At 46.8% G+C, this 27,588-nt stretch overlaps 1 protein-coding gene across 2 annotated transcripts in view; it reads right to left on the bottom strand.

Annotated features, from left to right (window-relative positions):
- Positions 1-27,588, bottom strand: part of STAU1 (staufen double-stranded RNA binding protein 1) — a 1,155,286-nt gene that overhangs the window by 909,138 nt on the left and 218,560 nt on the right. For both annotated transcript variants that reach the window (XM_069651277.1, XM_069651276.1), the window contains one exon: positions 14,641-14,797. In XM_069651277.1, coding sequence (XP_069507378.1) covers positions 14,641-14,797 — 157 coding nt within the window. The remainder of the gene's footprint in view (positions 1-14,640; positions 14,798-27,588) is intronic.

The following is a 27,588-nucleotide window of genomic DNA, read 5'->3' on the forward strand; positions in this document are numbered from 1 at the left end:
AGATTGTGTTTCCTTGGAACATGTTGCAATGAGAACATGTCGTGTTTGAGTGCCCATTTCCAAATGTTCTGAGACCCGGACAGCCCTGGAGAGAGAGTGCCCCCCTGGTTAGGTAAGATTTCCATAGCAATGAGAAATCTTCCAGACCCGTGTCAAACCCAGAACTTTTTGCTAGAGCGGTAGATTATTTTTCCCTATACCTCAGTGAGTGGGAACCTTTTTCCACACTCGCAGTCTTTTACTCTTTTTATGGTGTCATTTTTAAGACTCTCCATAGTGGCTTTTAGAAGTTATCCTCTTTGCCAACTTTCTGGCAATAAGTGCCTATTGTTACAGGGTTGCTCTAGGCGCTCCCCTTTTAACTTTTTCTGGCTTACCTTGTGAGAACTACAGTTCCCAAGGGTAGAAAAGGTTCCCCCTTTTACATTTTATTAGTCGTGACTAGCCCCCCCACTCCCCACCTTATGTGGAGTGCTGGAGAGATACGGCGTATCCGCTTTCTATTTTTATTTATTTAGAAGTTGTTTATTAGTTTGATTAACAAACTTTTACAACATAATCATCATCGTTACAAAAGTTTAAGAACACATGATCTCAATACATATTCTATTTTAAATATTCCCTGATCTTTTCTCTTACATAACGTAACATTTTTGTACAAATGTAACCCTAAACTTAATCTCAAAATCACTAACACTTTTCACCAAGTTCAATCAAACATAAAAAACAATTTCACTAAATTTCTACAAGTGCATGCTTATAGTCCAATTCTCGCACCAAAAGCTCAAGGAATTTTGTTAGTGCCAGATTCGATTTGCATGAGAAACCCCACATGAACATCTTCCAACACCATTCTCTGGAATTTTGTGTTGTACCGAGTAGTTCCATTACAATTAATGAGGAACGATAAGCTTCAAAGTAAGTACAAAAGATAATCAGGTGCTTTATGGTTTCCTTTTGTGCACCATCGCTACAAAAGCAGCATAGCACCTTATTAACCAGGAAACCTCCCTTGTCCCAACTAGCTGTTTTCTCTAAGGTGTGCAGTTGATTAAGCTTAAATCTAAGTATAGATCTCGTAATTTACTACAAGGAAATGTAAGCAGGTATGATCTACGAGGAGTCCTTGCTGTCGCAAACACAGATGCTTCGATATACAATTTCTTAGAATGTATCTCATTTAGTGTTTTTGCCCAATCATGCTCAAAGAGCCGTTTTTTTACATGAGCACAAAGATATTCGAGGTCACTTGGTTTTAGTGCAAATTCATCAAGCAATTTGGTCATAGTATTAAAGAAGGATACCACTGAAGGTGGATTCCCTATATTGAATATGATGCAAAATTCTTCGTAAAGTGAGTTTTCTGGAGGAAAGAGCATCTTTGCCAAGTTGGATTGTTGGCGCCAGTGGTATCTGGCAGATAAAGCAGTTAAGCCAAGCTCTTGTCGCAATACACAATTCGGGAGTGAGTTGGGCATTCTTAATGTAGTTTTCCATAATTGACCCTGTATCTGGTCGAGTATGGAGTCAATGTTTACAAGACATAAATCTAAACCATACAATATAATGGCTTCTACTGTTAACAGGTAGAATTACAGCAAGGGACATTATGAATTTACAGAATTTGGCATATACTATCTTCATTTGAGAGCCCAGTACACAGATTCCAGCATTCAGACTCGTTCTCCACACGATTGAGTGAGAGTCTCTGACATCATATCCACAATACGTCAAACTTCTGTCCACAGGAATGATAACACTATTTATGGTCCATTTCATAACGCAGAGTTTCTTTTTCATGTTTTTGAAAATAAAAATTCTTGATATGTTCACGTTACACTTCAAGTTGTGGTTGAACAAGTAATCTGAAAATATACCAAGCTTTTTCTGCAGCCCATATGGTGTGCGGTCAAATATCAGCACATCGTCTGCAAAGGCGATCCATTGAATTTTCAAGTGGCCAAGCCTTGCAGGATAAGAGATTTCACTTTGCCATATTTATTCAATGTCACAGAGGTAGAGGTTAAACAGGGTCGCTGCCAGGTTGCATCCATGTTTAACCCCCACCCCTGTTGGAATCGCTTTGTGGTAGCACCAGAATTGCCAATTTTCACCAAATAGGATGTGCCATGATGTAGTTTTGCAATCAGCGATGTGCTAGTACTGTCGCAATCAACGCCGTGCCCATTCGGGCACGAAAGCCACGCAAGAGTATAGCAGATTGCTGTAAATAAGCATGTAACTGTTGGAGTAGTAGGATTGCAAATACTTTGGCTCCTGCATCAATAAGTGCAATGGGTCGAAAGTTTTCAGGGTCGGTCTTCGCCCCACCTTTTTATAGATGGGTACTATGATTGATTTCAACCATGAAAGTGGCATTTGGGAGGACGTACTGATCTGAAACTGTTTTTTTAGCAATGGTGCTCATAGTTCTGTATTGCGTTTTAGGACACATGGTGGAATGCAATCGGGTCCTGGAGCCTTGAAGTTGTTAAGTTTTCCAATTGCCCACAAAATTTCTTCAAGAGACCAGCCCTTAAAATTGTCCACCCTGCAGAGAGCGAATTTGGACAACTGGTTGTTAAATCTTTCGGGAAGTGAAAACTTCGCTTTGAAGTATGAGGTCCACACTTCTTCAGAAATATTGGAGGATTGTTCACAATTGAATCTGGCGTCGTCCCCCCTTAGTAAGGCCCAAGTTGATCGTCTATCATTCCGACATAGGCTAGTGATCATTACCCGATTAATAGTGTGATGAATGTAGGTCCTGCGATTTTTGATTTTATTATGAAATCTATTGCATATTTTTTTTTTTTGGGAGTTGGAATTCTATATCGTTGAGTCATAATTTTTTTAGCTGCCTAATCTCTGTATTTTTCATTTTTGTTGAGCATTCTTATTTCATTACTGAATACGTAGGAAGGTTTTTTAACTTTGTTGGATTGCTTGCTGCTTTCAACCAAGATTGCAATTGAGGCCTTTATTGAATCAGCAATTTCTACTACTGTTAGTGAATCAATGCTGGTGGCTATACCCAACCTCACTCTTACTGTAAGATGCTTTGTAATCGGAGCATTGAGCCTCCCACATGTGTGTGGGTGCCACCTCTGGGAAGCCCCTGGCCGATCACTTTCAATCAGAATGTGAAGAGGATCACTCTCCATAACAGGAATTTGCAATTGAATTTTTAAGTGTAAAATGCTATGATCACTAAACCCAGATGCAGTGATCTCAACTTCATTGCACATTAAGCATAGATCCTCGGATAGCGCATTGTAGGCAATACACGATTTCATGTTATTACGTTTCCAGGTATCAATACATCCCTTGTCCTCAAACGGAGTCAACACAATATTCCATTGAGTCAGCAATCCATACCATAAGGCACCTCTCTTTATGGAGGGAGATGTTTTTGACAAATTATCTACATTCCCTTCTGGGGCGAAGTGCCTCGTACAATCTGAGTTGAAATCACCTCTGCAATCTGGCCACTGGGAAAAGACCTCATCAAACAGTGTCCCCAATTTTTCTAAAAGCTTTTCAATAGACATGTGATACGGATTAAATGTCATGATCTCTGCTTCCAAAAGATCAGGACTTGCCCGACTCCCTCGGAAGCAGACCCATAACCCCGGTTCCGAGTGCCAGCCAGTCCCAATTGGGACCTTTTGGACCCTGTCCTGGCGCCAGTGGCACCAGGCTCATAAAGATGCCCAGTCCCAGCGCTGGAAGCGCCGGGCTCATAATGCTTGGGTGGACTTACCTGCAGCAGACCATGCTGCTTACTTACCTGCCAGTTGAACCCCTGATCCTCTTCTGTTTGGGACTACTTTTCCTGTTGGGTGGGACAGGAGCCACTCCCTAGGTTCAGAACACTGGAACTCTTCTGGAAAGCAGGAACTCTTTTCTTACCTAGGCGTGGCTGTGGAAGGAGACCCCTAAGCACTACAGGAGGCTATTTAAACCACACCCGATGGATGAATCTTGCTTTGTGTTATTCTGCATTCTCTGCAGCAGAACGCTCATCGTGTCTTCTGCTTCTGATCCTGGGCCTAAGGGAACAAAGGCTTACCATCCTGGAATCCAGTCTTCAGCAGCACCTGTAAAGACAAAGAAAGAACAGGTTAGCACTACGGTCTTCAGAGGCAGCGCATCTCTTACCTGGTCCATCGGCTGTCACCAACGCCTCGCGCTGCATTCCGGCATCTGAAAGACAAAGGCTTACCTACTCTTCGCATGCTCCGGAGGTCTTCGCACTGCATTCCGGCATCTGAAAGACAAAAGCTTACCAGCTCTTCGCACGCTCCGGAGGCCTTCGGCGCTGCATCCCGCATCTGAAAGACAAAAGAAGGTGCGTTTAAAGACATTGGGCAACTTTATTACTCACGTGCCATTACTCCTTCCCACGCCGAATCCAGTGGGTATTCCAGCACCCTTCAGCTTCTCTAAAGCTCCGAACTTGTACCTGCAAGATAAAAGGGACAGTTAGTGCGCATCGTGAAGCAGGCTACAAGCGCTTACTTACGTGCTTCCAGACGCTTCTATTCCTCACGCGGGTTCGATCCTCAACTCTCATCAGCCCGCCATCCGCCATCGCCGGAACCCTGCAAAACAAGAGATATCATTACAAAAGACTTTTAAGACATTTGAAGTGCCCAGAACTTACCGTTCGTGCAGTTAACGACGGACAGCAGTCCTCTGAGGTCAAGAGGCCTGCACCCTTATCCAGTGAAGAAACTGGTTACGGCACCCTGCCCCGAGGCAGATGGAGAGCTCGGCGTTCACTTACCTAAGGTGAGGGCGTTAACCTTTGGGGTTCTACAGGAGAAGAGAAAGGGAAGAGGAGAGAGGCACCCAATAACCCCAGTTCATTAATCCCATATTTTCTATCTGCAGACATCTTACTCTTCAAGTCAGACATACAGTGCACAGAGGTCCAGCCCAAAGAGCCAACCGTGTGTTACACATCACCTTTGAAGATACGGCATTCACCCAGTCAAGACCGGCGCCTCTGCGGGAATCAGGTGAGCGTTACATTAAAGTATATTGAAATTATTAAGTAACAATCCCGATTGCTTGCTCCTAACTCAGTAACAATGGCCGCAAAAGGCTGAGTTCTATGGATCATTAAAAGGGACAATGCAAGTTCGTAGTTAAGGAAAATCAACACTCCCTCTGATGGCCTTCCTTTGAGGCCGTAATTTGCCTCCATCTGGAAGGCAACAAAGCCTTTGATCTGAATTTGCTTTGTGGACATTGTTTCCTGACACAGCATGACGTCCATTCGTTCATGAGGCGAAAATCTAGTTGCCCAAGTTAAACGATTTTTGCTTCCACATGAATTCCAGAACATCACCCTGAGCCAGCTTTTGCTACTATGTGGAGGTTATTTGTTGTCCATCCTTTCCAGAGCCCAGCAAGACTGATAACCATGTCCAATCTTTTGTGATAGAAGAAATGGCCGCAAATTGTGCGATTACCACTGGCTCTGGAGGTTGTGAAGGTGTCATCCCCAAAGCTTCTGAGTTGGCTGCTTGTGCGGTTGGAAGGGGAGTCCCATTGAATACTTTTGCTTCTTCAATTGATTGTAGTGAAAATAAGGATAATCCTAACATTTTCAGGTGTTTTGTGTGCCCGAATTAATTTGGCTATTATGGTGGATTGCACTTGAAATACCATGCTGTAGTTGTTGACAGGAGGAAGTGTAATCCATACAATATCTCTTGTTACTAGTGTTCTAAGTGTGGGGATTTTCTGAAATACCTGAAGCATAAATGAGCGGGTTAGGCTCTTGTCTCCATTTATTTCGGGAGTGCTAATCCAGCCTAAAATGCTCGAGATCTTTGTAAAATGAGCAGATTCATCATTGGGATAGCTAATCTTTCCAACATCTTGCTGGACTGTTTGGTCTTTTTCGACTATAGAGGGAGCACCCTCAGGTGGATACAACTTAATCGAAGTGTTGGAAGGGTCGGGGTTGGGTTTTTTCAAACTCTCCTTCCCAGTAGCAACCTTGTTGTGCTGTTGGTGATTCTGCTCTAGCGTAGGTTCAGAAGCGCCTTCCTGGCAGGAGGGAGCTAGAATATTCTTCTCAACCACCTTTTCCATAGAGTGTTTCCATCTGTGACTATCAACCAGCCCCCAGTAGTACTATTTAAGCCATCAGCACCATCATTTTTCGCTGCGGTGGTTCTTTTATTCGGTATGGGTTTATAATATGTGGATAACCGTGATTGCTGTGGAATGGTGAGAGGATGCAAACTCAGTTTGTTTATCCAAAGTTATGTTACCTGCTGCAGTAGTTTGGTTTTTTCCCCTAGGTCCACCCGTACAGGTCTGCAGCTGGAGAGCTAGTCTACTTTCTAAGGTAAGCTTCTCAACATTAATCCCTAGTTCAGTGGAAACCAGGTTCGAGGAATTAACCAAGGCAGCATCCCTCACGGGCACGTCTCACCTTAGATTTAAAGTATGATTACTCATGCCGGTGGTTTTTTGCTTTTGCGTTCCTTTTTTAGTTTTTTTATTATTATTTTCTGCCTCCGCTTGTGTGGCCTTGCGCAAATTGAGTCTGTTCATTGTGCGTATATATAACCTCTTTTCTTTGCGCGAGACAAAATGTTTTTGGTGTGTGATCTCCTGGATGTCATCGGGAGGCATCTCACACGCTACTGGGGATATTTTTATGCAAGTCTCCTCATCCAGAATGAGCAGATGGACTATCGGGATGATCAAGGTTAGTTGTAGGTGGTAAACAGTCCTCTTGTGCATATGATGCACTTGGTCCCCAATCATTGGGTTGATTAAAAAAATAACAGTTGATCAAATTTTTCTGCGTGGTTAGAAACTATCTGGCAGAGTTGGGCGCAAGTAAAGATTTGAATTGCCTCACTAATTTTGGGTGCATTTACTGTTTGTGCAAATGATTGGGGAAATGCAAACACTCGGGGTCCCTCTAAGGAATTGTGAGCAGCCTCAGTTATTAAAGTAGTTATGTCAGTTTGTGTGGCAGTGGAGTAATAATGGATAGTGGAGGGAGGAGGTGAAATACAACCTCCTTTTTTATAATTCTCAGCGAAGATGAACCCCTCCAGCTTGTTTAATTTGGAGAGCATCACCGACTGTGAGGATTCAATATCCCGAAGCTCGTAGCGAGTATAGTCGTGCCCTCGATCTAACAGGTTGAGTATTCTCAAAATTACAGGGTAAGAAGATTCAAATATTTGCAGGTCTTCTGCTAAGGTGGTGGGATTGAACTGTGGGACTGCGTTGTTTTCGCCGTTATTGGGCATGGCAGGTTTGCACGTTTCAGCCTCAGGAGAAGAGCATGCATGACCAGCATTGTTCTGCAACATCTCCTCAGTTTCCACACCAATCAGTAGTGGTTTGTTGGAGATTAATTCCACCTCGTTATCAGATGGATACGCTGCAAAGGTAGATGTACAATGTTCTTTGCAATGAAGGTGCACTTTTATCTTTACGGCCCGGACGGGCTTTGACCGGAGTTGAGGGTCCGGAGAAAAGTAATACCCTTTTTTCTAGTTCTATTAGCACTGCAGGGGCCAAAATAGAAATATCTGATGGAGGCCCCAGGGATGTATCTTCTATTGTTCCCAAACTATTGATGTCTTCAGTTTCACGTATGCTTAGGAAGCTTTTTCTTGAGTTGTATACGGAAATATTTTCATTTACCATCCCATCGGAAGCTATTGCCACCTCTCCGTGCCCCTTAAATGTAATGTTGGATGGCATACTTACATGAGCAAGTGCTGCGTCTTGGCAAGTAGTTTCATCAAAATAATTGTCATCGGGTAAAGTCTTGTTTCTAAGCGCACTTTGTGAGAGAGCGTTGTCTGATTTTTTAAAGATAATGCCATGCTCTGAGAGTCCAAACAAGACTTTTCTCTGTGAAAGTCAGTCTTACGGGTCTAGGCCTACCTAGACTAGTGTTTTGGCCTACCTAGACTAGTGTTTTGGGATTTAGTTGAATCTTGATTTTAACTTTTTATGACTCTTTATTAATCATAACCACTGGCACTAAAAATCTCTATATAAACCTTCCAGAATAGTGAATACTTTGTAATTGGTGTGTTTTGGGCACAAGGCGCCAAACCATTTTAGGGTTCAATTTACTAAGAATTAGGAGAGCTGTTCTGGGATTATTCTGATGAGTGCTGTATATTTCTATACATTCTATACATACCTGAAATGATATGCTCTCTCTCCTAAGGGTGATTGTATACATCTGTTTTACAGGGGTGTTGTGAAAATATTGACCTAGAATTTTTATCTGCTTAGTGTGTATTCTAAAAGTCTCATAAATAATTGTATTTATTATACTTGCCGTTGTAACTGGAGTTAATGGTGTTGCTCTGTGTGGATGCATTGAAGCCATAGACCACTCTCATACCCTGACACTAAGCCTTCCCATCCTGCTACCTTTCCTTGATTGGGTTTGGCTAATGTCTCAGTGTCTTCCCTATTCACGATAATAGGTTGGTCCTCCCAGGCTTAGGAAATCCATCTCAACACCCGCATTCAGGGAGATCAACTCACCAGGAATTAAGTGAGTGAAGGATGTGCAAAGAGCACATAGTGCTGTGCCACAGCCGAGTGGGCCTTGAGGGAGATGCAAGGGACTATAGTGTGGCGATGGGCGTTTGCTCTATGATGTCTGTGAACTTCAGTTATGGCTTAACTTTTTCTACAAGGGTTAGTGGATCCCTTGGGGAACAGCTAAAAGGAAGGGTCCAGTCTAGTGTTTTGTACAAGGTGTACTAGAAGTTCAACAGGCCAGCCGAGTGCCCTGTGCCTCTGGAAGACATTTCCTTAGGCCCCAATTCAGGGGGAACAAATGGCAATGCCCAGGAAATACAGTACAGGTTAATTTGAAAAGAGATTAATAGTTAGTGAAATCACACTGTATTATATAATTCTTCTCCATTTGTAAAGGTGGCACCAGGGGTGAGGACAGGGACACAAAGCATGCATTGTCAGATATTCTCAATAAGTCCCGTAGCTATGTGCGTTGGAAGTCTGCACCATTTCTATGCCATGCAAACAAATGTTTCCCTTTGCTGCCACAGTGTGTCTGCAGTTTGGTTTCCTACTTTAGATAGTGGAAAAACAAAAACATCTATGAGTGCAAGGGGCACTATGGGCACCCACAAACAGGGATAGCATTACAGGAACGCCCCAGTCGACATTCACTTTTACTTTGGAAATACATTTTTAACAGCTCAGACCTACCAGTAGTTGGAGGAACATGCATAGCACGTAAATCTATTCTAAACAGATTTTCAAGCCCCAGAAATAAATAAAACATCCTTTGCAAAATAAGATCAGCAAGAGAATAATGAAACCGAGTATACAAGTCTTTCATTAAACAGTATATGGGTATTCACGGTTTTATAAAGGACATTGTTTTTGAGGACATACCATTATTTTCACCAAATTAGCCTCTAAACTAAACCACAGATTTCCCCAAAATATACGGCCAGATTATTTCCACTAAAGGGACTCTTCCATCATCTTATTACATTAATGGAAATTCTGACTGCATCTTTATTAACAGTGGATCACAACAATCCACTAAAGAGTTTACACCATTCAACAAATGCTAGTAGTTAGTGTAGTAGAATTTGAGATCTTTGTTTGCACTAAAGTATGGAGCAAAGGTTCTTTGATGGTAGACAATACATCTGGTGGATTACCATGGGGCATGCAAAGACCCGTTTTGAACAAATACATATTTAAAGTCTTCTATTCAAGAGCAATACGTTCAGGTTGTACTTAATGTGAAAAGTTCCTTGCCGTAGTGACTAGAGTACTTGTAGTCCGTAGTCTCCTTTCCTCCATCCTTGTGGGCATCCCCCAACATGGGGACGGTACTGGAACCTTTAGCAGCGAAAAATTGAGCTTCCCCTTTAAATTTAGTACAGCGCGTGGGTCGCGGCCTCAGGCGTGGGAACGCCCCGCCGAGGCCTGCCCTCCGGCACCTCACCTCAGTCCCCTTTGAACACACATGACGCTTAGATACCTGGCTACTCTTATTACATATTAGCCCTTGGCATACTAGCGGGGGAAGGCAAGTGGGATGTATGGAGGAAAGGGGACTATGGACCGAGTACTAAAGTGAGTAACTTTAATTACTCATACGTCCTTTCCCCTTTCCTCTATCCTTGTGGGTGATTCCACTGAACAAGAACATAGGTTGGAGTTGCAATACCCTGAATCATATCTAGGATAAAGCAAAAAGGTTCTTCAGAACAGCCTGACCAAACTCTGCATCAAGCTTGAAGCTGGTGTCCAGTGTGTAGTGCTTACAGAAGGCCAACAGAGTAGCCCAAGTAGCTGCCTTGCTGATGACATCCCAAGAAGCAGGTCTCTGAAACGCTGTGGCCTTGGCTATGAAGGCATGAGCATGAATCACCTCTGGAACAGGTTTGCCCATGGCCGTTTATGCCTCTGAAATGGCCTGAAACATTCAGGGGGGCGATGGAAGCCCGAGAGCCTGGCGAAGAGCCCCCAAAAGGTCACAAACAATGCCTCAGACTAACTGAAGGATTATGTCTGAAAGATAGCACACTTGAGCACCCTTTTGGAGGTCCAAGGAATGTAAGGCGCTCTCTGCCTCCGACTACGGGTTCGGGAAGAACACTGGCAGGTCTCTTGATTCAGATGAAATGGAGAGACCACCTTGGGCAAGAAGTTTGGGTGAGCATGCAAGAAACGTGGTTAAGGGCTTGCACGAAGGCAATGCCTGCAACTCACTAACCCTGCACGCAGAGGTGAGAGCCACCAGTAAAACAGTCTTTAATGTCACCAAGCGGATGTCGACAGAGGCCATCGGCTCGAAAGACTTGCGCTGCAAAGCTGCAACAACCACATTGGGGTCCCTAGACAACCCCTTAAGGTGGGCCTTAACCACCAGGCTGGCCGTCGAAAACATTCTCAGGAGAATTCTTGCAAGCCCCAATGGCCACCAAATAAGTGCGGCAAGTATCCACCCAAACTCCAAAATGAGCTATGTGTGCTGAAAAGGCCAGTAGGTCATCCAGAGGGCAGGTGACTGGGTCCTTGTCACGGGCCCATTGGCAGAACCAAGACCATTTGCTCTTGTACTGGGACAGAGTGATGGGCCTCCTGGCCCGCTGAAAGATGTCCCAGTTGTCATCCGAATATTGAGCATGCTGTAGCCTCAGCTGGTCAGGAACCAGGCCACCAGTGCCAACTTGGACAGGTCCAAAGGTTCCACTGCCCCTTACTTCTGCATCAGGAAGCTCCTGCCGGAAATTGGAAGGTGGACGGGACCCTGGAAGCACAACTGCAGCAAATCCCAAAATCAGGGTCTCGAAGGCCAGTGGGGGAAACCAGGATGAGACTGCAACCAACCGAAGCCCAGAACTTGCAGACAGACCATTGGAGCAGAGGCAAGCGTGCTGTACTGTGAGCACGCAGGAAGCCATTGGGTCCAGAAGGTGCTGAACCACCATGCCGTGGTGGTCGAATTGGTCAGAAAGTACCCCACCACCTTGCGGAGGTAAAGGAGCCCCTCGGGCGTGGGGAACACCCGCTGAAAGGTCATGTTCCAAAGAACCCCTAGGAAACGCAGGTCCTGGGATGGGCACAACTGACGTCTTCTGGTTGAGGGAGAACCCCAGCTGATGGAAGGATATACGGCAATCTCTGGCAGGAGTGCACCACCCTCTTGGGAGACCCCCCTCACCAGTCGGTCATCCAAATAAGGGTATAGATGACCCTCCAAGCGGAGAAGGCCGGCCTCTGCATCAACTTCCTGAAAACACGAGGGGCCGAGTGAAGGCTGAAGGGCAGCAACTTGTACTGAAAATGGTACGCCAAAGACGAACCACTGAAACTTCGGATGCGGTTGGTAGATGTGTACATGCAGGTATGCATCCTTGAGGTCCAGGGAACACAACCAGTCCCCTGCACACAGACTCTGCTATGTGCGTGGAAGTAATCGTCTTGAAGCCTTCCAGCCGTAAAGACAGATTCAGAAATGACAGGTCCAGGACAACCCTCAGGCCAGCCTAGTTATTCTTGGGTACCACAAAAATCCTGTAATCGTACTCAGAGCCCCTGTCTGAAAGAGGAACCGGTTCTATCGCCTGCATCTCCTCGAGCGGAAGGACCTCCCATAAAAGAGTCAGAGACCAGATCTGATGAAGAGGAGCAAAGGATGGTAGCGGTAAAGGAAGAGGAAGGCTCAAGCCTGTGGAGACTACGGATAGGATCCAGGTGTCCTGGAAAAGAGCCAAACAGACCCACACAGGCAATCTGTGTTCCCCGACATTGGCGTCACTGCTTCTTGGCGTCAGAGGCAGGAGCATAGGAGAGAAGCGGAAAAAACAGTGCAAAGTCCTCTACTGCTTCCTCCTATTGTCGTGGGCCTCCTTGTACCATGGTCCCGAAACCCCTTGAAGCAACAAAGAGCATGGGGTTTGAACTCGGTCCTGCTCCGAGACTGAGGGAAGGATTTCTGTACTGGCTTGGTCAGGATGGCAAAGGACTTGGCAGTTTGGGTGGAGGATTTGTCGTCAACTCATCATTGGTTGGAGAATAAAAAAGGTCCACGGCCTCATAGGGCACACCCAGGATTCTCTCCTGCACGTCGTATGAAAACATAGTAGCGTGCATCCAGGCCATCGTCCTCATGTCGACACCAAGACAGCCCTCTGCTGAAGACTCCATGGAGCTCCTGGGCAATGGCCCGGACATCTGCCAGACCAGCCTTGAAGGAGGCATGCTTGTCTGAAGGGAGGTCAGGCAGAAATTTCCCAAGCTCCCGCCACAGCTTCTGGTTAGCCGCAGCCAAGAGGGCGTCTGCGTTGGCTTGCCGCAGATGCAGTCCTGAGAGGGCAGATGCAGTCCCGAGATGGAATAACAGTGCATGCGCAAAGACTCGAGGACCTGGTCCTCAGTGGAAAGACAACTGGATGTGGCTATCATGGAGGAAGAGGATGGTTTAGAATATAATGAGGCCGCAGCCACCACTGAAGAATGCGGCTGCGAGGCCAGGAGGATTGGCTCCCGGTCCGTCAGACTGAACCTGCTGTCCAGCTTCTTGTTCATCTGAACTTTGGCCCTGGGCTTCTCCTTTCTCTCCACCTGCAGGACATCCTTCTGGAGAGGGATGCCAGACTGGAACATGGTGCTCTTGCCCAAAACCTCTGCTAGCACTCCCGACTCCTGGGGGCTTCCTCTGGCAGAGGGACCCCCAAGATCTCTGCCTGACCCTGAAGGAGGTCATGAAGACCTTAACAGATGCCGAGGGCTCATCGTCCTGGCCGTCCTCTCTCCCCCCCGCCTTTTCACAGTCCGGAGCCGAAGACAGGTCCAACAGATGTAGAGGGCGAGGCGTTGTTGGTACAGGAGGAGGTAGAGGGGTGTGAACAACCAGAAGGGCCTGGACCAGCAGCGCTGGAGGAACAGGAGAAGAACCCAGAGGAAGGGGCCAGTGAGGCGCCACCTACGGATGACCGTCAGAATATCTTCTGGAGCTCCTTGATCAGAGGGGAATGCATGAGGAAAAGGAAGCGCTTGAAGTGGTCCTCACAAGCAGCCTGCTGGGTCCCTAGAGGCCTGGCGAGGCGCTGGGCCTCTGCTCCTGGTCAAGTGCCGAGGTGCCTGGGGCATGTAGCCGTAAGGCTTCGATGAGTCCATGTATCCCTGATTAGACCAGATTCCTGTACCATTCAATCCGCTGCCGCTTCCAGAGGGAAGAGGACTACAATCATCTTGCAAAGCCCATTCGATGGGCAAAAGCACGGGCAGGTCATGAGCTGGATCCAAGATGGCCCGACGGCCTGCCAGGCTCCGCCACGTTCCTTTCTGTCATTTTTAAGCCTTGTGCCACACGCTGGGTGGGAGGGCGCAAAGGCCCTGAGCCACAAGAGGCCTCAGACATGGGAGGATACAGCTTGGATCTTGCACCTGAAGCAGAAGCGTCGACCTCAGATCCCTCTGATAGGCGTTGACTCCTCCGCTGGTAGTCATAACGTCCTGACTCACAACCCCATAGCAAGCTCTGGTAGGCTGGACACCCTCTGCACCTGTGCCGGTAGCTGTGCTGTATCGTACCAAGGACAGACTCTTGGAGGTGGTACTCGATCGCTTACTCCTTGGGGTCAAAGAAGAGGACGAACTTGATCGCCCTTCTCAGGACAGCCCAGTAGGGCCCCTGAGCCCCTCAGCTTGGGATCCTGTAGCCAGGGGGGTCTCAGGTCTGCCAGAACCTGAATCCGAGGAACCCCTATCCGTGGGAACCCCGGAGAAGGAGTCGCTGTGCTGTGGAGCGTGCTGAATAGAGGGTCAACCTTGTCTTGACGAGAGGTCCTGGAGACCAAGTCCTTAAGGTGGGGTAGAGGAGAAGTGTGGAAGATTGCCCTCCACCACAACAGATTCTTCAATGCCCTGTGACCGAGAATGCTGCAAGCCGAACATGCGTCCATCAGTGGTCGGACGTTTCCACACCGAAGGCTGCGCCCCTGCGCGCTATGCTAATTTTAAAGCAGAAGCTCAATTTTTCGCTGCCAGGTTCTGCTACCATCCGCATGTTGGGGGACGCCCACAAGGATAGAGGAAAGGGGATGGACGTACGAGTATGGCCAGTATACATACCTGGGTTTTTTCCTTCACCACGCGTAGGGCGAACTGTAGGTTTGGGAAAGGTTGTCCCTTCCAAGGCTTTGGCAGCTGCTGCATGTTGAGCTTTTTTAATACTAGTTCCTTCAGCTTCCCAGTGCTGGTCCCCAAGAGTGAGCTGAACTGTAAACACCTACAAAGAAAGAACAGTCATAACCTTCAGAAACAAATTATATTTGAGAATTGACATGAAAACAAACATGCCGTTTACTACATTCCTGAGTGCCCTTCAGGAAATCTAAAGTTTCCTGTGGGCATCCAAACCAAGCGCCTGCCGTCATAGGCAAAAAGCATCAGGGGAGACTTGCTGTTAAGAGCATAAATGGTCCCCGACCAGAGACTCGATAAACGGGGCGCCCATCTGCCCTAATCGGTCTCTCCTTGTGCCGTATAAGCAGTCACTCGCTGCCAATACTGCTGCTCTAGACTCAGGTAAACTGAACCATTACACCATTAAAAGACAATTCCAGAACCATCCCCGTGAGAGGTTTCTGTGCAACTAACCTATTTGGTGAACAAGGTTCTAAACACAGTCTAGCCAAACTCTCACAAGGTAACATAGGCAGAGCAAGCAGTAAGGCAAACCTAAGAAGATCAACTGGTTTGTAAGTAGAGTTGACCATAATTTGGATAGCCAAGTAATGATGCAACACACAGAAGTGAACAAATTCCCTATTAGACAGTTAATTACACTAAGCAAGTAAAACTTGGAGCCAATATACACGTCTACAATACAAAACACATATATAAATCACACACATATACACTGTAAGGAAGGCATGGTATCAACAGTAAGACAGACAAGTCACCACAGTTCAAGGGCGTTTATTGAACTTCAAGAAGAGTATGATAAACGCCTATCTAAATCTACAGATGGGCGCAAGCTACGACCATCAAATAATAATGCAGTCCTAGTGGAGTCTCGTCAAAATAAAAGGGACTGTACTAGAAAACATATTGCCAATCCTTACCTGTAAATACAAACAGTGTGGGGTAGCGTTTATGAAAAAGAAAGCAGAATTGGTTTTTATATGTGCTGTTGATTGTTTGCCTTGATAGTGTAATTCTTGTTTGCTCTCATTTATGCTGGCTGTATGTTGTGAATTTTTATTATTTTTTCTTTTTTTTTAAATACAAATTTTATTCTCAACAAAAAGAAAGAAGTGTTCACAAAATGACAAGTCAGGATGTTCAGGCCGCTGGCCTTCCTTCCCCACGTTTTCAGCCCGGGACAAGGCGGTTCACTTGAGCAAAGCACACACTGGCTTCATCGTCACAAGGATACAGTTCAAGTACCAGCATTGGGGCCTTCTGTGCCCACGTCTCTTTTACCTATCAAAGTCTCTTGATTCAGTGGGCCCGATGTACCAAAACAAACCAATAGTTCCTTTCCTCTTACAAGTACTCAATTCAGGTGTTTCACTCTTCACCCTAGATCTCCCTCTTCCGGGCTCAGATCCCCTTTTCCAATGTTGAGAGAATATTGTCTCGGGTGACTCATGGTTCACCCCGGATCCCCCTCAGCCGGGCTCAGATCCTCTTACACAATTAGTCCCCCTCAGCTGGGTTCGGACCAATTTCAGTTCGTATTAACTATCGGAGTCTGTGCAAATGAAGGAAGACGTGTGGTCGATCCTAAAGAGGCCTGGCGACCAGATCTTGCTGCTCTCCCGGTGGAGCCATGTCAAGACCCTTGTTGGTACTTCAACCCTTTGGACCAGTCGGAACAATCAGTCTCGATGTCTTCGGCAGTGTCCCTGGGCCATTCTGTGGGCTGATGAACTCCAGTTTGGGTAACCGCGGTAGAAGTGTAGCTGTTCTGCATTTTTACTCTGAACTTCAGGGTTCTTCAGTTTGTACTGGAAGATTTCAGCATCCCAGCTTTCTTCGGATGCCTGCTGTAGCCGTGCATGCTGACAATCATTGGAATCAGCCATCCCCCGTCTGGGAGAGTGTTCTGAAGAATCCTTACTCGGTGCCTGACGCATCAACTGGAAAGGGTTTCATTCTGCTCCTGAACCCAACCAGAACTTCGCTTTCACCCACAGCTCCTGGGCATCTGCTACTGGGTGCAACGGTGGGAAAACCTTTCAGCGATCCTCCTTTCACCTGGCAAGTTTGAGGAAAGATCGGAGTATGGGTCGTGAGTAGTAACAATACTTACCAGTACCCCCATCTCCACCCTTTTAAAGTTTGTGGAGAACTTTGATTTGTTTTACCATACTTTGACAACACTTGTTGCAAAAGCCCTCCCAAAGCTAGAAAAGCATTCTACTCCCCAGTAAACTCCATGGACAACCTTATGCAACAATCTTCACATCCATAGGACCCTTTCCCTAACTTTTTCCAAACTCCTAAAACTATTGCAAACTTTGAACTTTTAGGCACAAGGTCCCCATTCAATTTGGGATTGGACTTTAAAAGTTAGGGTTACTATTCCTGTGGACTGTTGGTATCTTATGACTAATTACTACCTTCCTTTTCAGGTATCATTATTCACAGTGATTTACTGTGATTGTATATGTTTTGTTACGAATATTGTGTGATATTGTTACCTGTTACGAGTAATTTTTATAATGTGTTCTTTGGCCAATAATAAATATAGTTTTGTTCCATTTACTGTCCAAGTATAATCCTTGATTGCTCATTGTGGACCCCGGACCCCACTCAACTCTCCTTAGACTAAGCCTTTCCCACTCTCCATGCTACCTTCATTGGTTTGACTGACTTCCCAGAGTTTTTCATGTTCACTAGAACTAGGGCGACACCCTAAACACTGTCCACCAGGCCAGAGTTTAGAAATCCATCAGGTTCTCTCCTTGGCTACTTTGCTGCAGCCATCACTGTTCCGAGTGCTTCCTTGGAACATTGAGGATTTCAACGTGTACAACAAAGAAGTCTGTGCCTCCATTTTCAGCCTTCTTGCATTAACGGAAGCCGTGCAGGGCCTGCTCCTTTGTTAGTCCCTAGAAGATCACCTGTCCTTTGTTAGTCCCTAGAAGATCACCTGTCGCTGCAAGGTGACTCCCGTTGCAATCAGTCTTCACATTCCAGAGGTATCATAGGGTCACCTGCATTACAGAATTCCATCTTTTCTTCATTTGGGTGTTCAGCTGGAAGGTGTCTGGGACTGATTTTGAAGCACTGCGAACGACTGAAAAGTAATCCCATGTATGAAAGTGACATCTGCGCCCGTGACCCAGGGCCTTCCTTGACTGGACCAAGCACAGAAGTCTGTGTGTGCCCCCAACGTATTCCGGAACCTTAAAGTGGTCTCTGGAGAAATCTGAATGAGGTGGTTAAGTTAACATAACCCATATCCCCTGTGCGCGCCCCCCCACTTTTTTTTTTGTTTGGTGGTGGCCTGGTCAAGGATCTCTTCCTAGGCCTATCATAGTGATTGGGATCGAGTTAGTTCACTTACCTTTTTGACTTTTGAATCATAACCACTGGCATTGTAAAAATCTCTTAATAAACCTACCTGAAAATATAACTTTGGAACTGTTGACTTTAGGGCAGAAGGCCCAGAACCATCTTGGGGTTGAACTCATTAAGTGTTGGGTGAACGGTTTTGTGGGTATTCTAAAGTATCTTTACTGAATTTCATGCATCTGAGTACTATCCAGTGTTTCACTGGTTGTTAAATCGTATGCTTGCTTTCTTCTCCTAGGGATAAATGTATATATCTGTTTTTATAGTAAGTTTGTGATATTGGACTTGAGCTTTTACTTGCTTAGTGTGTATTTTAAAGGCCTAATGAATCACTATCTTTTTGTACTTGCTTGTCTAACTGCAATTATTGGTGTTCTGTGTGGACTCATTGTAGCCCTAGACCATGTTCACAGCCCTCCTGAGACTAAGCCTTGCTGCTCTGCTACCTTCGCTTGATTTGTCTAGTCCTCAGGGGCAAGGCGTTTGTCTTGGAAGCAAGACGACGCAATGCAACACAGGTTTGAACCCAGATCCACGATTAGAAACTACTCGCTGCTATTAAGCGCGTTACAAATGAACAATAAAATAAATCTAAACGGCCCTGTCACACCGGGCAAAGTGCTATGTGTAACGGGACTGTCCGGCATTCCAGCTAGCGGATGCCTGTTGCGGTCAGATGTTTGGTGAGTGGCTGCCCATGATTGAACGGCCCTTTTCTGTTTAAATGGTGCAGGTGCTTGCTGTTAGTGGGTCGGGTTACCCCCAACCTGGTTTTTGGTAAGAGGAGTCCTGTCTCCATTATGGAGATTTCCCACAGGAGCCAAGAGTCTGAAGAAGAGACGACTATTGCTGAAGACCCAGCATTGCTCAAACCATGTGCCAGTGTCTGCTGCTGCCGCCTCTCCTGCGACTAGGGAAGACCCTTGAGGGTGCCTTCTCCCTCGTTTTGGTGGGCACATCTGGTCCTGCATCCACCTCCAAGACCCTGCTGGACTTCGGAATTGTCCATGCAGTACAACGTTATTACGCCAGCCTTTTTGTCGGCCGAAAAAGATATGGGCTGGGGGCTGTAAGGGGATGTAAGGGGCAAGGGTATGTGGGGAATAGGGACTAGATAATAGGGAAGGGGAGGCTTGGGGAGAAATATTTAGCAAAAAACTCAGTGAATAAAACAAAAGTGGGGGCGTAAGAACATAGAACCGTCCTTGCTACTATCCTTTTGCCGACTGCTCACCGACCACGTTCCTCTGCTGCTACAGTCGTGTTCCTGAGCTAGAGCTTGGGACTCTGCAGATGCATGACTTGTGGCCCAGGAACACTGCTGCCTGCATGTCTGCTGCTGCACACGACTCTGAAGTGTACTTCTTGGAGCCTGTTTCCTATTACCGCTACACGTTCGGCCTGCTACCCTGACTGGGGTTTCTTTGCCACACTGCTTCACCTGCTGGATCTGGCCTATCCAGCTTGCAAGCCTGTGGACTGACTGGAACCTCTGTGTAGCCGGACACAATCCTGACTACCTCTTCAGCCACTCTACCCGCAGCCCTTGGACCCCCATCACTGGATCCAGCACCTGAATTGAAATTGTGCCCACTTGGAAAATTTGAGCAAGTGGTGCCAGTTTACACACCCGTTTCAGAGCCCCCTATTGCCCCACAGGTATTGTGAGCGTAAAGTCCACCCCCTAGCACTACACTTTCCTGGTTGTGATTAATGGAGTTCTAGCCATGACCCCCAAACCTAGAGTGATGGTATAGAGCACGTACCACTACTTTCCTCTACTTACCCAATTTCTTCAAGAGTTGCTTTTAAAGCTATTTTCTTTACCTGTTGACTTTGTCAAATCTTGTACAGGGTAAACTTCCTACTCCACCCAGGCCACCTAGGTACTCACCTGAACACTGACTCTTTTGGATACAGAGGATACTTAGCTCCTCTTCAGATCTAAAGAAATGGCGGCGGCAGTACTCGTCTTATCCTAAAGTCCATCTACTGGACCAGGCGCAAGTAGGCTTCAGATCACAGAGGAACAGACCCAGCTCTAGTCTCAATATGGGACGATCAAAGATGAAAGCAAACTCGAACACCAATTCAGCACGGATATTATTGGATCTCTCAGCTGCCTTTGGCAGTGTCAACCACATCTAATAAAAACACTGGAAGATATAGGACTCACAGACACAGCACTTCTCTGGATCAAATCCTGCCTCTCGGAAATAAACAGTTTGGTTAAAACCTTTCAAATCCACACCATGGGACACCACCTGCTGAGTACCCCCAAGGCTCATTATCACCACTACTCTTCAACAACCTCATAAAAAACATGGACTTGCATGCTACAACTACGCAGATGAAACAAATCTGCTTCAAATATAGCGACATACAAGAAGAGAATGCACCCCTAATAGTGTCTCAAAATACTCTACCAATGGATGAACATCAACGAACTCCAGATTAACCCAGTCAAAACCGAAATCATGATTACACCTGAATACAGAGGAAACAATGAGCGGATCCCATGGCCCACAGAACTGGGAAACCCGCCGACACCATCTACAGCAGTAAAAAAAAAACTTGGAATCATTAGGGACAACAAGTTAACACTAGAATCCCCAAGTTATCATGATAATCCAGAAATGCTTCTTCTGCCTACAAACGGTTCAAACAAATTCTACCATTCCTTTCATTCATGCACAAAACGCTGCCAATCATATCCCTCATCATGTCCAGGATAGAATATGCTAATAGCATGTACCTCGGAATGCCAGATTAACTACTAAAGAAACTGCAACAAATACAAAACGGACAGTCAGACTTCTTAAACGCAACAGAAGAGATCACATCAGCTCTTAGGATGTTACATTTGTTCCCGGTCAAAAAAAGAATCACTTTCAAGGCAAAGTGCATAACACGCAGAGCGATAGACGGGCCAGGGAGTGGAATTTATTAAAAAGAAACTATCTACAAACCCACGAGAACCCCAAGATCCTGCAACGACATACGCCTACAACTCAAACAATACACAAAGAAAAAACTGTGGATTAGCATGCTCACGCTTAGCCTCAAAACTATGAAACTCCCTTCCCAAGGAAATTCGCAATATGGAGGACCATACAAAATTAAGAAAACTTCTACAAACCTGGCTCTTCGGATCCGAGCACAACAAAAATGACTGAACAGCGACCGCACACCTCGTAACAGACAGTACTGATAAAGAGAAGTAGCCCAAAAATAACAGAGGAATGGGGGATAGGACTGGAAAGAGTCCTAAACAGACGCCCCTCCCCTGGCCCCAAAAGAGTAACTACTAAGCAACAGGAGAAGCTGGAAGGCCTGGTACGATTAGGCCAGGGAAGTCAGCTCGAGGAAAATCAGGAAATGGACACTCCCAGCCTAGGCACACCCACAGTAAGAACCATCAAATGAACAGGAGTAATGCGCCTGACCCTACCCAGTAGATAATGGACAATGCCCAAACAATAGAGAAATTGACTAACCATTCCCTGCAGATCCCGCTCAGGCCAGTGAACACGCCACCCAGCCAGAAATAGGGCTTGTACCATATCAGACAGCCTAACGAACCCCGGAGAAGCTTAGGAATCACGACCGCCGAGGTGACAAGGTAAAATCCACAAAGTGTAACTAGGGGGGAGACAAAGATCACGAATACCACAGGTGACGCAGCAAGATTAATCTCATAGGCAGGAAATCTGACGCACTAAGACGGATTTCAGGGATGGGTATCGTGATGCACTAGGAAGGATATCAGGGATAAGGAATCTTGTGTAATTAGGTGGATTTCAGACATAGGAAATGTGATACACAGATTCAAGACAGGGAGAAGGGAGATGCATTTGGATGGATTCCTGGATGAGCGGGTGTGACGCACCTGGATGGACTTCGGGGGTGGGAAGTGCTGCGCACTTGAGTGAATTTGGGGGTGCAATATGCAACACATTTGGATGGAGTTTTGAGGGGATTGATTGCCAGGGTAGAGGGAGTGGACCCCCGGATGAGGACTCCCGGCAGGGGGGGCAGGGGGAGGGGGCAGGGCACACCAGTATGGATTCCTAGGGTGGGCGGAGTGAATCACTTGAATGGACTTTCAGGACCTTCAACAGTCGTTCCTAACAAACTTGCTCCTCTGCATACAGTTTCATTTTCGCTTCCGCTTTCTCTCTTCCTCTCCCCTGCTGAGGCACCCGACAGCTCTGAGCACTGGTCACCCTCTGAACTCAGGCCCAGGCTCCTGTATGTCCAGTTGCCCTTGGGGTTTGTATCTGCAACACTACAGTCCCTTCTCTCTGCACTTATGAGCTACCTGCTGGCTGCACTTGAGTTAACTGCACTTCCCTCGGGCACTTCTACCCTCCCCCACACTTGCGCAATCAGAATGACACAAGGCCTAGTAAGATCATTATTTTGTCCTACCTCGTTTCCCCCTCCTTGTCTTGCCGCGCCTAGAAACACTTGTGTACAGGCGCGTTATAAATGCCACATCATAGATCACACCTTGCAAACTCTGAACTTCACACAACCAGACCTCTACAGCACCACAACCCGCACTTACTTCACAACACCAAAACAAACCGCACATAACCTTGCACAACAGCACATGCCGGCCAACTCTGGAAAATCGCACCCATGCACAGTAAACGGTGTCTCTGAACTGAAACTGCCAACAGCACATCACAGCTCTCTTGCTCTTTTTCCACTCAATCCTACTTACCACCCACTTGGAATAAGAATTAGATCCAACCTAGAGAAAACCCCATGAACGTGTGAGTAAAAAGAGAAGTGCCTGTCCTCTCTCTGAATCAGTCTCCATGCGTCAACTAACCTCAATTTGCGAGTAATAGGCCAAAAGCTGTGGAAAGTTTAAAGTCTAACTTGGTAACTTTCCCCTAGGTCAAAGGAAGCACCTTGAGTAGAAAGCTTTCCAAAATAGATATTGGCCAACATTTGGGACATATAAAAGGACATCAATGTGAACATCCGATCCCACAAAAGGCCCTTAACCCAGACATAGCCCCCCTGCTACTCCCTAAGGACTTTAACTTTCGTGATCGGGATCTGCTCACCCACCAAGATTGCCACTCCCCAAACTGGCACGGGAATGCCCTATTTTGCATACGCTTCTCATCCTGCACAAGCAGGTGGGTCGCTTGTAGGAACACAATGGAGAGCCGTATATCCCTTAGTTTACCAAACACTGATTTTCTTTTCACTCAGGAATTCAAACCCTGTACGTTCCATGTGCCCATCAACAGGAGGTCCTCCCCTCAGCATCAATCGCTACATTAGCCAACATTTCTCTGCAAATCAAGATGCCCACCCCCCCCTCACCACAGCCTGAACTGCCCACACATTAGTTTCATAGAGTAACTGTCCGACCCCCTTACTCTCACCAGAAACCATGCTAAAACATGAGCAACTTCCAGACATCTAGACACTCTGTCAGGACACCGACTTGGAGGGTGGAAAAGAGCCATAACCCCAACAGAGACTCCCTCCAAGCTCAGCCCCTGCAGTCCAATACAAGCCCTCTCCCCGGACCACCACAACCCAATGCCCAAGGGCACCGTATCACACTCAGCTCCAGGGGAAACCTCGCCACAGTAAACAAGCTAGCACTCAAGACCCCAGATTATTCAAGTCTTTCTGATTGGCCCCTTCACCCGCCCCCCCCTGCCCACCATGTGCCATTTCTGCGAGGGCACCGCATCAACACCCTGACTCGAATCCTGCACACCCTCCGGGTCTCAAACTTCGGATTCAGCAAGCTCTCCGCTTCCTTCAGTGTTCGAACCACCCAGTGCCTCCCTTAGTGAGTTAAAAGGAGTGCAGTAGGAAATCCCCACCTATAGAGGACTTCCCTTGTACGTAGACAGTCAGCGGGTGCAGTGCCTTTCAATTCACCAAGGTCAACGCCAAATACTGGTACAGGAAGAGTGACAAGTTGCTAAAAAGTGATGGACGGCAAGGGTCTAGCGGCAGCCATTACGTATTCCTTCAGTTTAAAGAAGTTAACCAGGGACAGCACATGAGCAGGCCTGTCCTGGGTCAGAGCAGCACAAGATCTGGCCTGGTGAGTCCCGTCAAGTTGATCCCCAGGAAGTTCAAGAAAGAGGTCAGCCACAAAGTTGGGTAGGTCTTCATCTCGCACTGCTGAAGAAATGCCCCGGATGAAGATATTTCTGCTGGAGCGATTTTCCCCATTCTCCTGCTGGTCTTCCAGGGCTTCGCAGCGGTCCTCCAAGGCCTCCAGTCGATTGGAGCACTCTCACGCCTCATAGGACTGCTTACAAAGTGTATCCTCCACCTCGATACCCTTTGCTCAGCCTCCAAAACTCTTATCTAATGCCAGGACCTTGCAGGAGAGTTCCTCTGTTCTTTTGTGGATTTATTTACGAATTTCGACCAACAGAGCCGGTAGATCAGACTTTGTAGACATCTGTGTAAACATAGCCGAGAGAGGGATGTGTCCAGGACTGCTCCAATGAACTGGAGTCTCTGTGATGGTATCATCTGTGACTTCTTTAAGTTGAGGGAGAAGCCCAGCTTGTGGAGGAAATGGCAAACATAATCCAGGTGAATCTGAGCTTGTTCAGGGGACACTGCTCTGATCAACCAGTCGTCCAGGTAGGGGTGGACGTGAATCCCTTCCCCCCCCTAGACTTGCAGCCACAACCGCCATTAGCTTGGTGAAGACCCTCGGGGCAGAGGTCAGCCCAAATGGCAGAACTCGAAATTGATCATGAGAATTGCCAATTGCGAACCTCAGGTACTTCCTGTACTTGAGATGGATTGGCACATGGAAGTAAGCATCCTGAAGGTCAAGAGATACCAACCAGTCCCGAAGCTGGGAGGGCCTGAAGGATCTGAGAAAGGGTTACCATCTTGAACTAGTCTTCCCTGAAGAATTGGTTTAATTATCGCAAGTCCAAGATGGGTCTCACTCCTCCGTCCTTTGAGATTAGAAAATAGGGGGAATACCCACCCTTGTTCCTTTCCGCTAAAGGTACCGGTTCTATGGCACCTTTCTCTAGCAGGTCTGAAATCTCCTGCATAAGGAGCGGATCTGGAAACTTCAAAGAGTTGTTCCCTGGTGGAGGACTCTGAGGTATTTGTAGAAAAGGCAGGCAGTAACCTTGGGCAACTGTCTCCAATGCCCAAGCATCTGACGTAATAGCCTGCCATTCTGTCAGATGTTGAGTTAACCTGCCTCCTACTGGTGTCTTGTGAGGGGAGACATCAGGGGGGTTTAGAAGCGGCTGACGCAGGTGCTGAGGATAAAGAAGCACCTGCTGATGCGGGTTTGGTACCTTTAACCCGTCCACCACAGTTAAATCGTCTCTGGCCCCTTTGAGCTGGCTGTCCTCTGCCTTTTCCGAAAGCGGAGTAAAAATAAAAAGGACTTACCCCTCAAGGATGTACCTGTGGGGCGATTTGGAGTTTGCCGGATCGCAGCCCCAAGTGATTTCGCTGCTGCTTTTGATGTCTGCAATTTCTCCAGGCTGTCATCAGCCTTCTTGCCAAATAGAGAAGTGCTGTTAAAGGGCATATTCAGAAGTCTGGCTTGCACATCCAGAGCAAAACCAGACTTCCGCAACCACGCAAATCTGCGGATTGTGGTACTCGCAGCCATGGCTCTGCTGATATGGTCAGCAGAGTCGATACCTGTCTGGAGGGACTCCCACATCGCATCCTTCCCATCCTTGATGTTCAAGAATGCTTCTCGTTCCTCCCCTTCTGGGAGACAGTCAGCCGCTAATGAAGCACACTTCCAAAGGGTGTGGCTGAATCTCGCTAGCGTGCAAGTGGAGTTGATCAACTTAAGCGCCATACTACATGCCGAAAATACTTTTTCTGGCATGGCGTCAAATCTTTTGCCATCCCCGTTTTGTGGTATAGTGGGGTATGCAGACTTACTACTTGACGATGTTGCTGCTTGCACTACTAAACTCTCTGGAGTTGGGTGCTTACTTAGATATTCAGGGTCTGAAGCAGACACTCTGTATTTAGCACAGAGATTTTTATTTACTGCAGGGATAACTTCAGGTGTCTCCCAATTTGCAGATATTTTCCTCTGCAATGCAGCATGAAAAGTGACTATAGGGTCCTCTTGGGGCCCTTTATCTAAGATGTCAGTAATATCATATTGCTGGAAAGAGGGTGCAGGTGTAGTCCACCCCATAAATTGTATAATTCTAGCCATAAGGGCTCTGTAAGGTATTTCTGCGTGTTCTCCAGGTTCTGGTCTAGCAAATTCTGCCGCTGGAGAGGTATCTATGCCACTGGCATTTTGTAAAGACTCTTGTACATCGTTCAATCTATTTTCTTCTGAAATTAATTCCTCTGGAGTGGGTACTGTTCTTTGTAACCCAAAAGGTCTCATTGTCAGAGTCCTCCCCTTCCTCATATATATAGGCTAAAGCTCTGAAATAATCAGATCTTGGATAAGGGGTAAATCCCATTTCCAGAGAAGGAGCCAAATTAGTGGTTACTGCTTGGGAAAATGTGGTTGTCGATGTAGATATTGTAGGCCTCGACAAACCGGCAAAAGGCGCCGAAAAAGTCAAAAAGGGCCTTGAATTACTCGAGAGGACTGGAATCCTACTCGGCATCGTCGAAACTGTCGACGCCACTCTCGACGCCTTGGGCAGAGCCTTTGACACCTCTGGTGCCCGTGGCATAGATGAGGCTTCACGCCTCGAGGACGTATCCTTCATCGGGGTCGACGACGGCATCGATGACACAGATTTGTGCGTCGAAGGTACTTTCTACGATGACGTAGCTTTATCCGATGATGTTTTACTCTTACTCGAGGCTACATGACGCTCGAGGGTTTTTGCTCGTCGGGTTCAACGTCTCGCAGCGTTTTTGTTTTTCGGGTTTGTCACCCAGAGTATCACCTCTAGGCATCTCCGAGGGGGTTAAGGCCGCTTTCTCGAAGACCCAAAGCATCTTTTTACGAAATGCTTCCCGCTTAGCTGGAGAGCTCCAGAGTATCACCTCTAGGCATCTCCGAGGGGGTTAAGGCCGCTTTCTTGAAGACCCAAAGCATCTTTTTAAGAAATGCTTCCCGCTTAGCTGGAGAGCTGTGTTTAGTGGGGCAGGTGTCCCTTTCTGGGGAATTTGAGGAAGAGGGAGACTTACGACGCCTCTTCTTAGAGTGCCTTGATCTCGAAGAGTGATGAGAACCGCTTCGAGATCTCGATCGGGAATGTTACTTTTGACGGTGAGGAGACGAATGTCTCAACTCAGCCGAGGACAATTTTGAAGGGGTAGAAGATTTGATAGCCTTACCTCTTTCTAACTTCCCCTTATGCTCCTTCAAGGCTTTCGCCGTCATGGACATGCAGTCCTCACATTCCGAACACTGGTGCTCTGATCCCAGGCGCCACAGACAGATCCTGTGAGGATCTGTTAGTGACATCTATTTTCCACAGCCACAACATTTTTTGAAGCCGGACCATGGCGTCGATAGTT

This window comes from Ambystoma mexicanum, chromosome 3p, assembly GCF_040938575.1.
Source record: "Ambystoma mexicanum isolate Mex_15411 chromosome 3p, UKY_AmexF1_1, whole genome shotgun sequence".
Taxonomy (NCBI): domain Eukaryota; kingdom Metazoa; phylum Chordata; class Amphibia; order Caudata; family Ambystomatidae; genus Ambystoma; species Ambystoma mexicanum.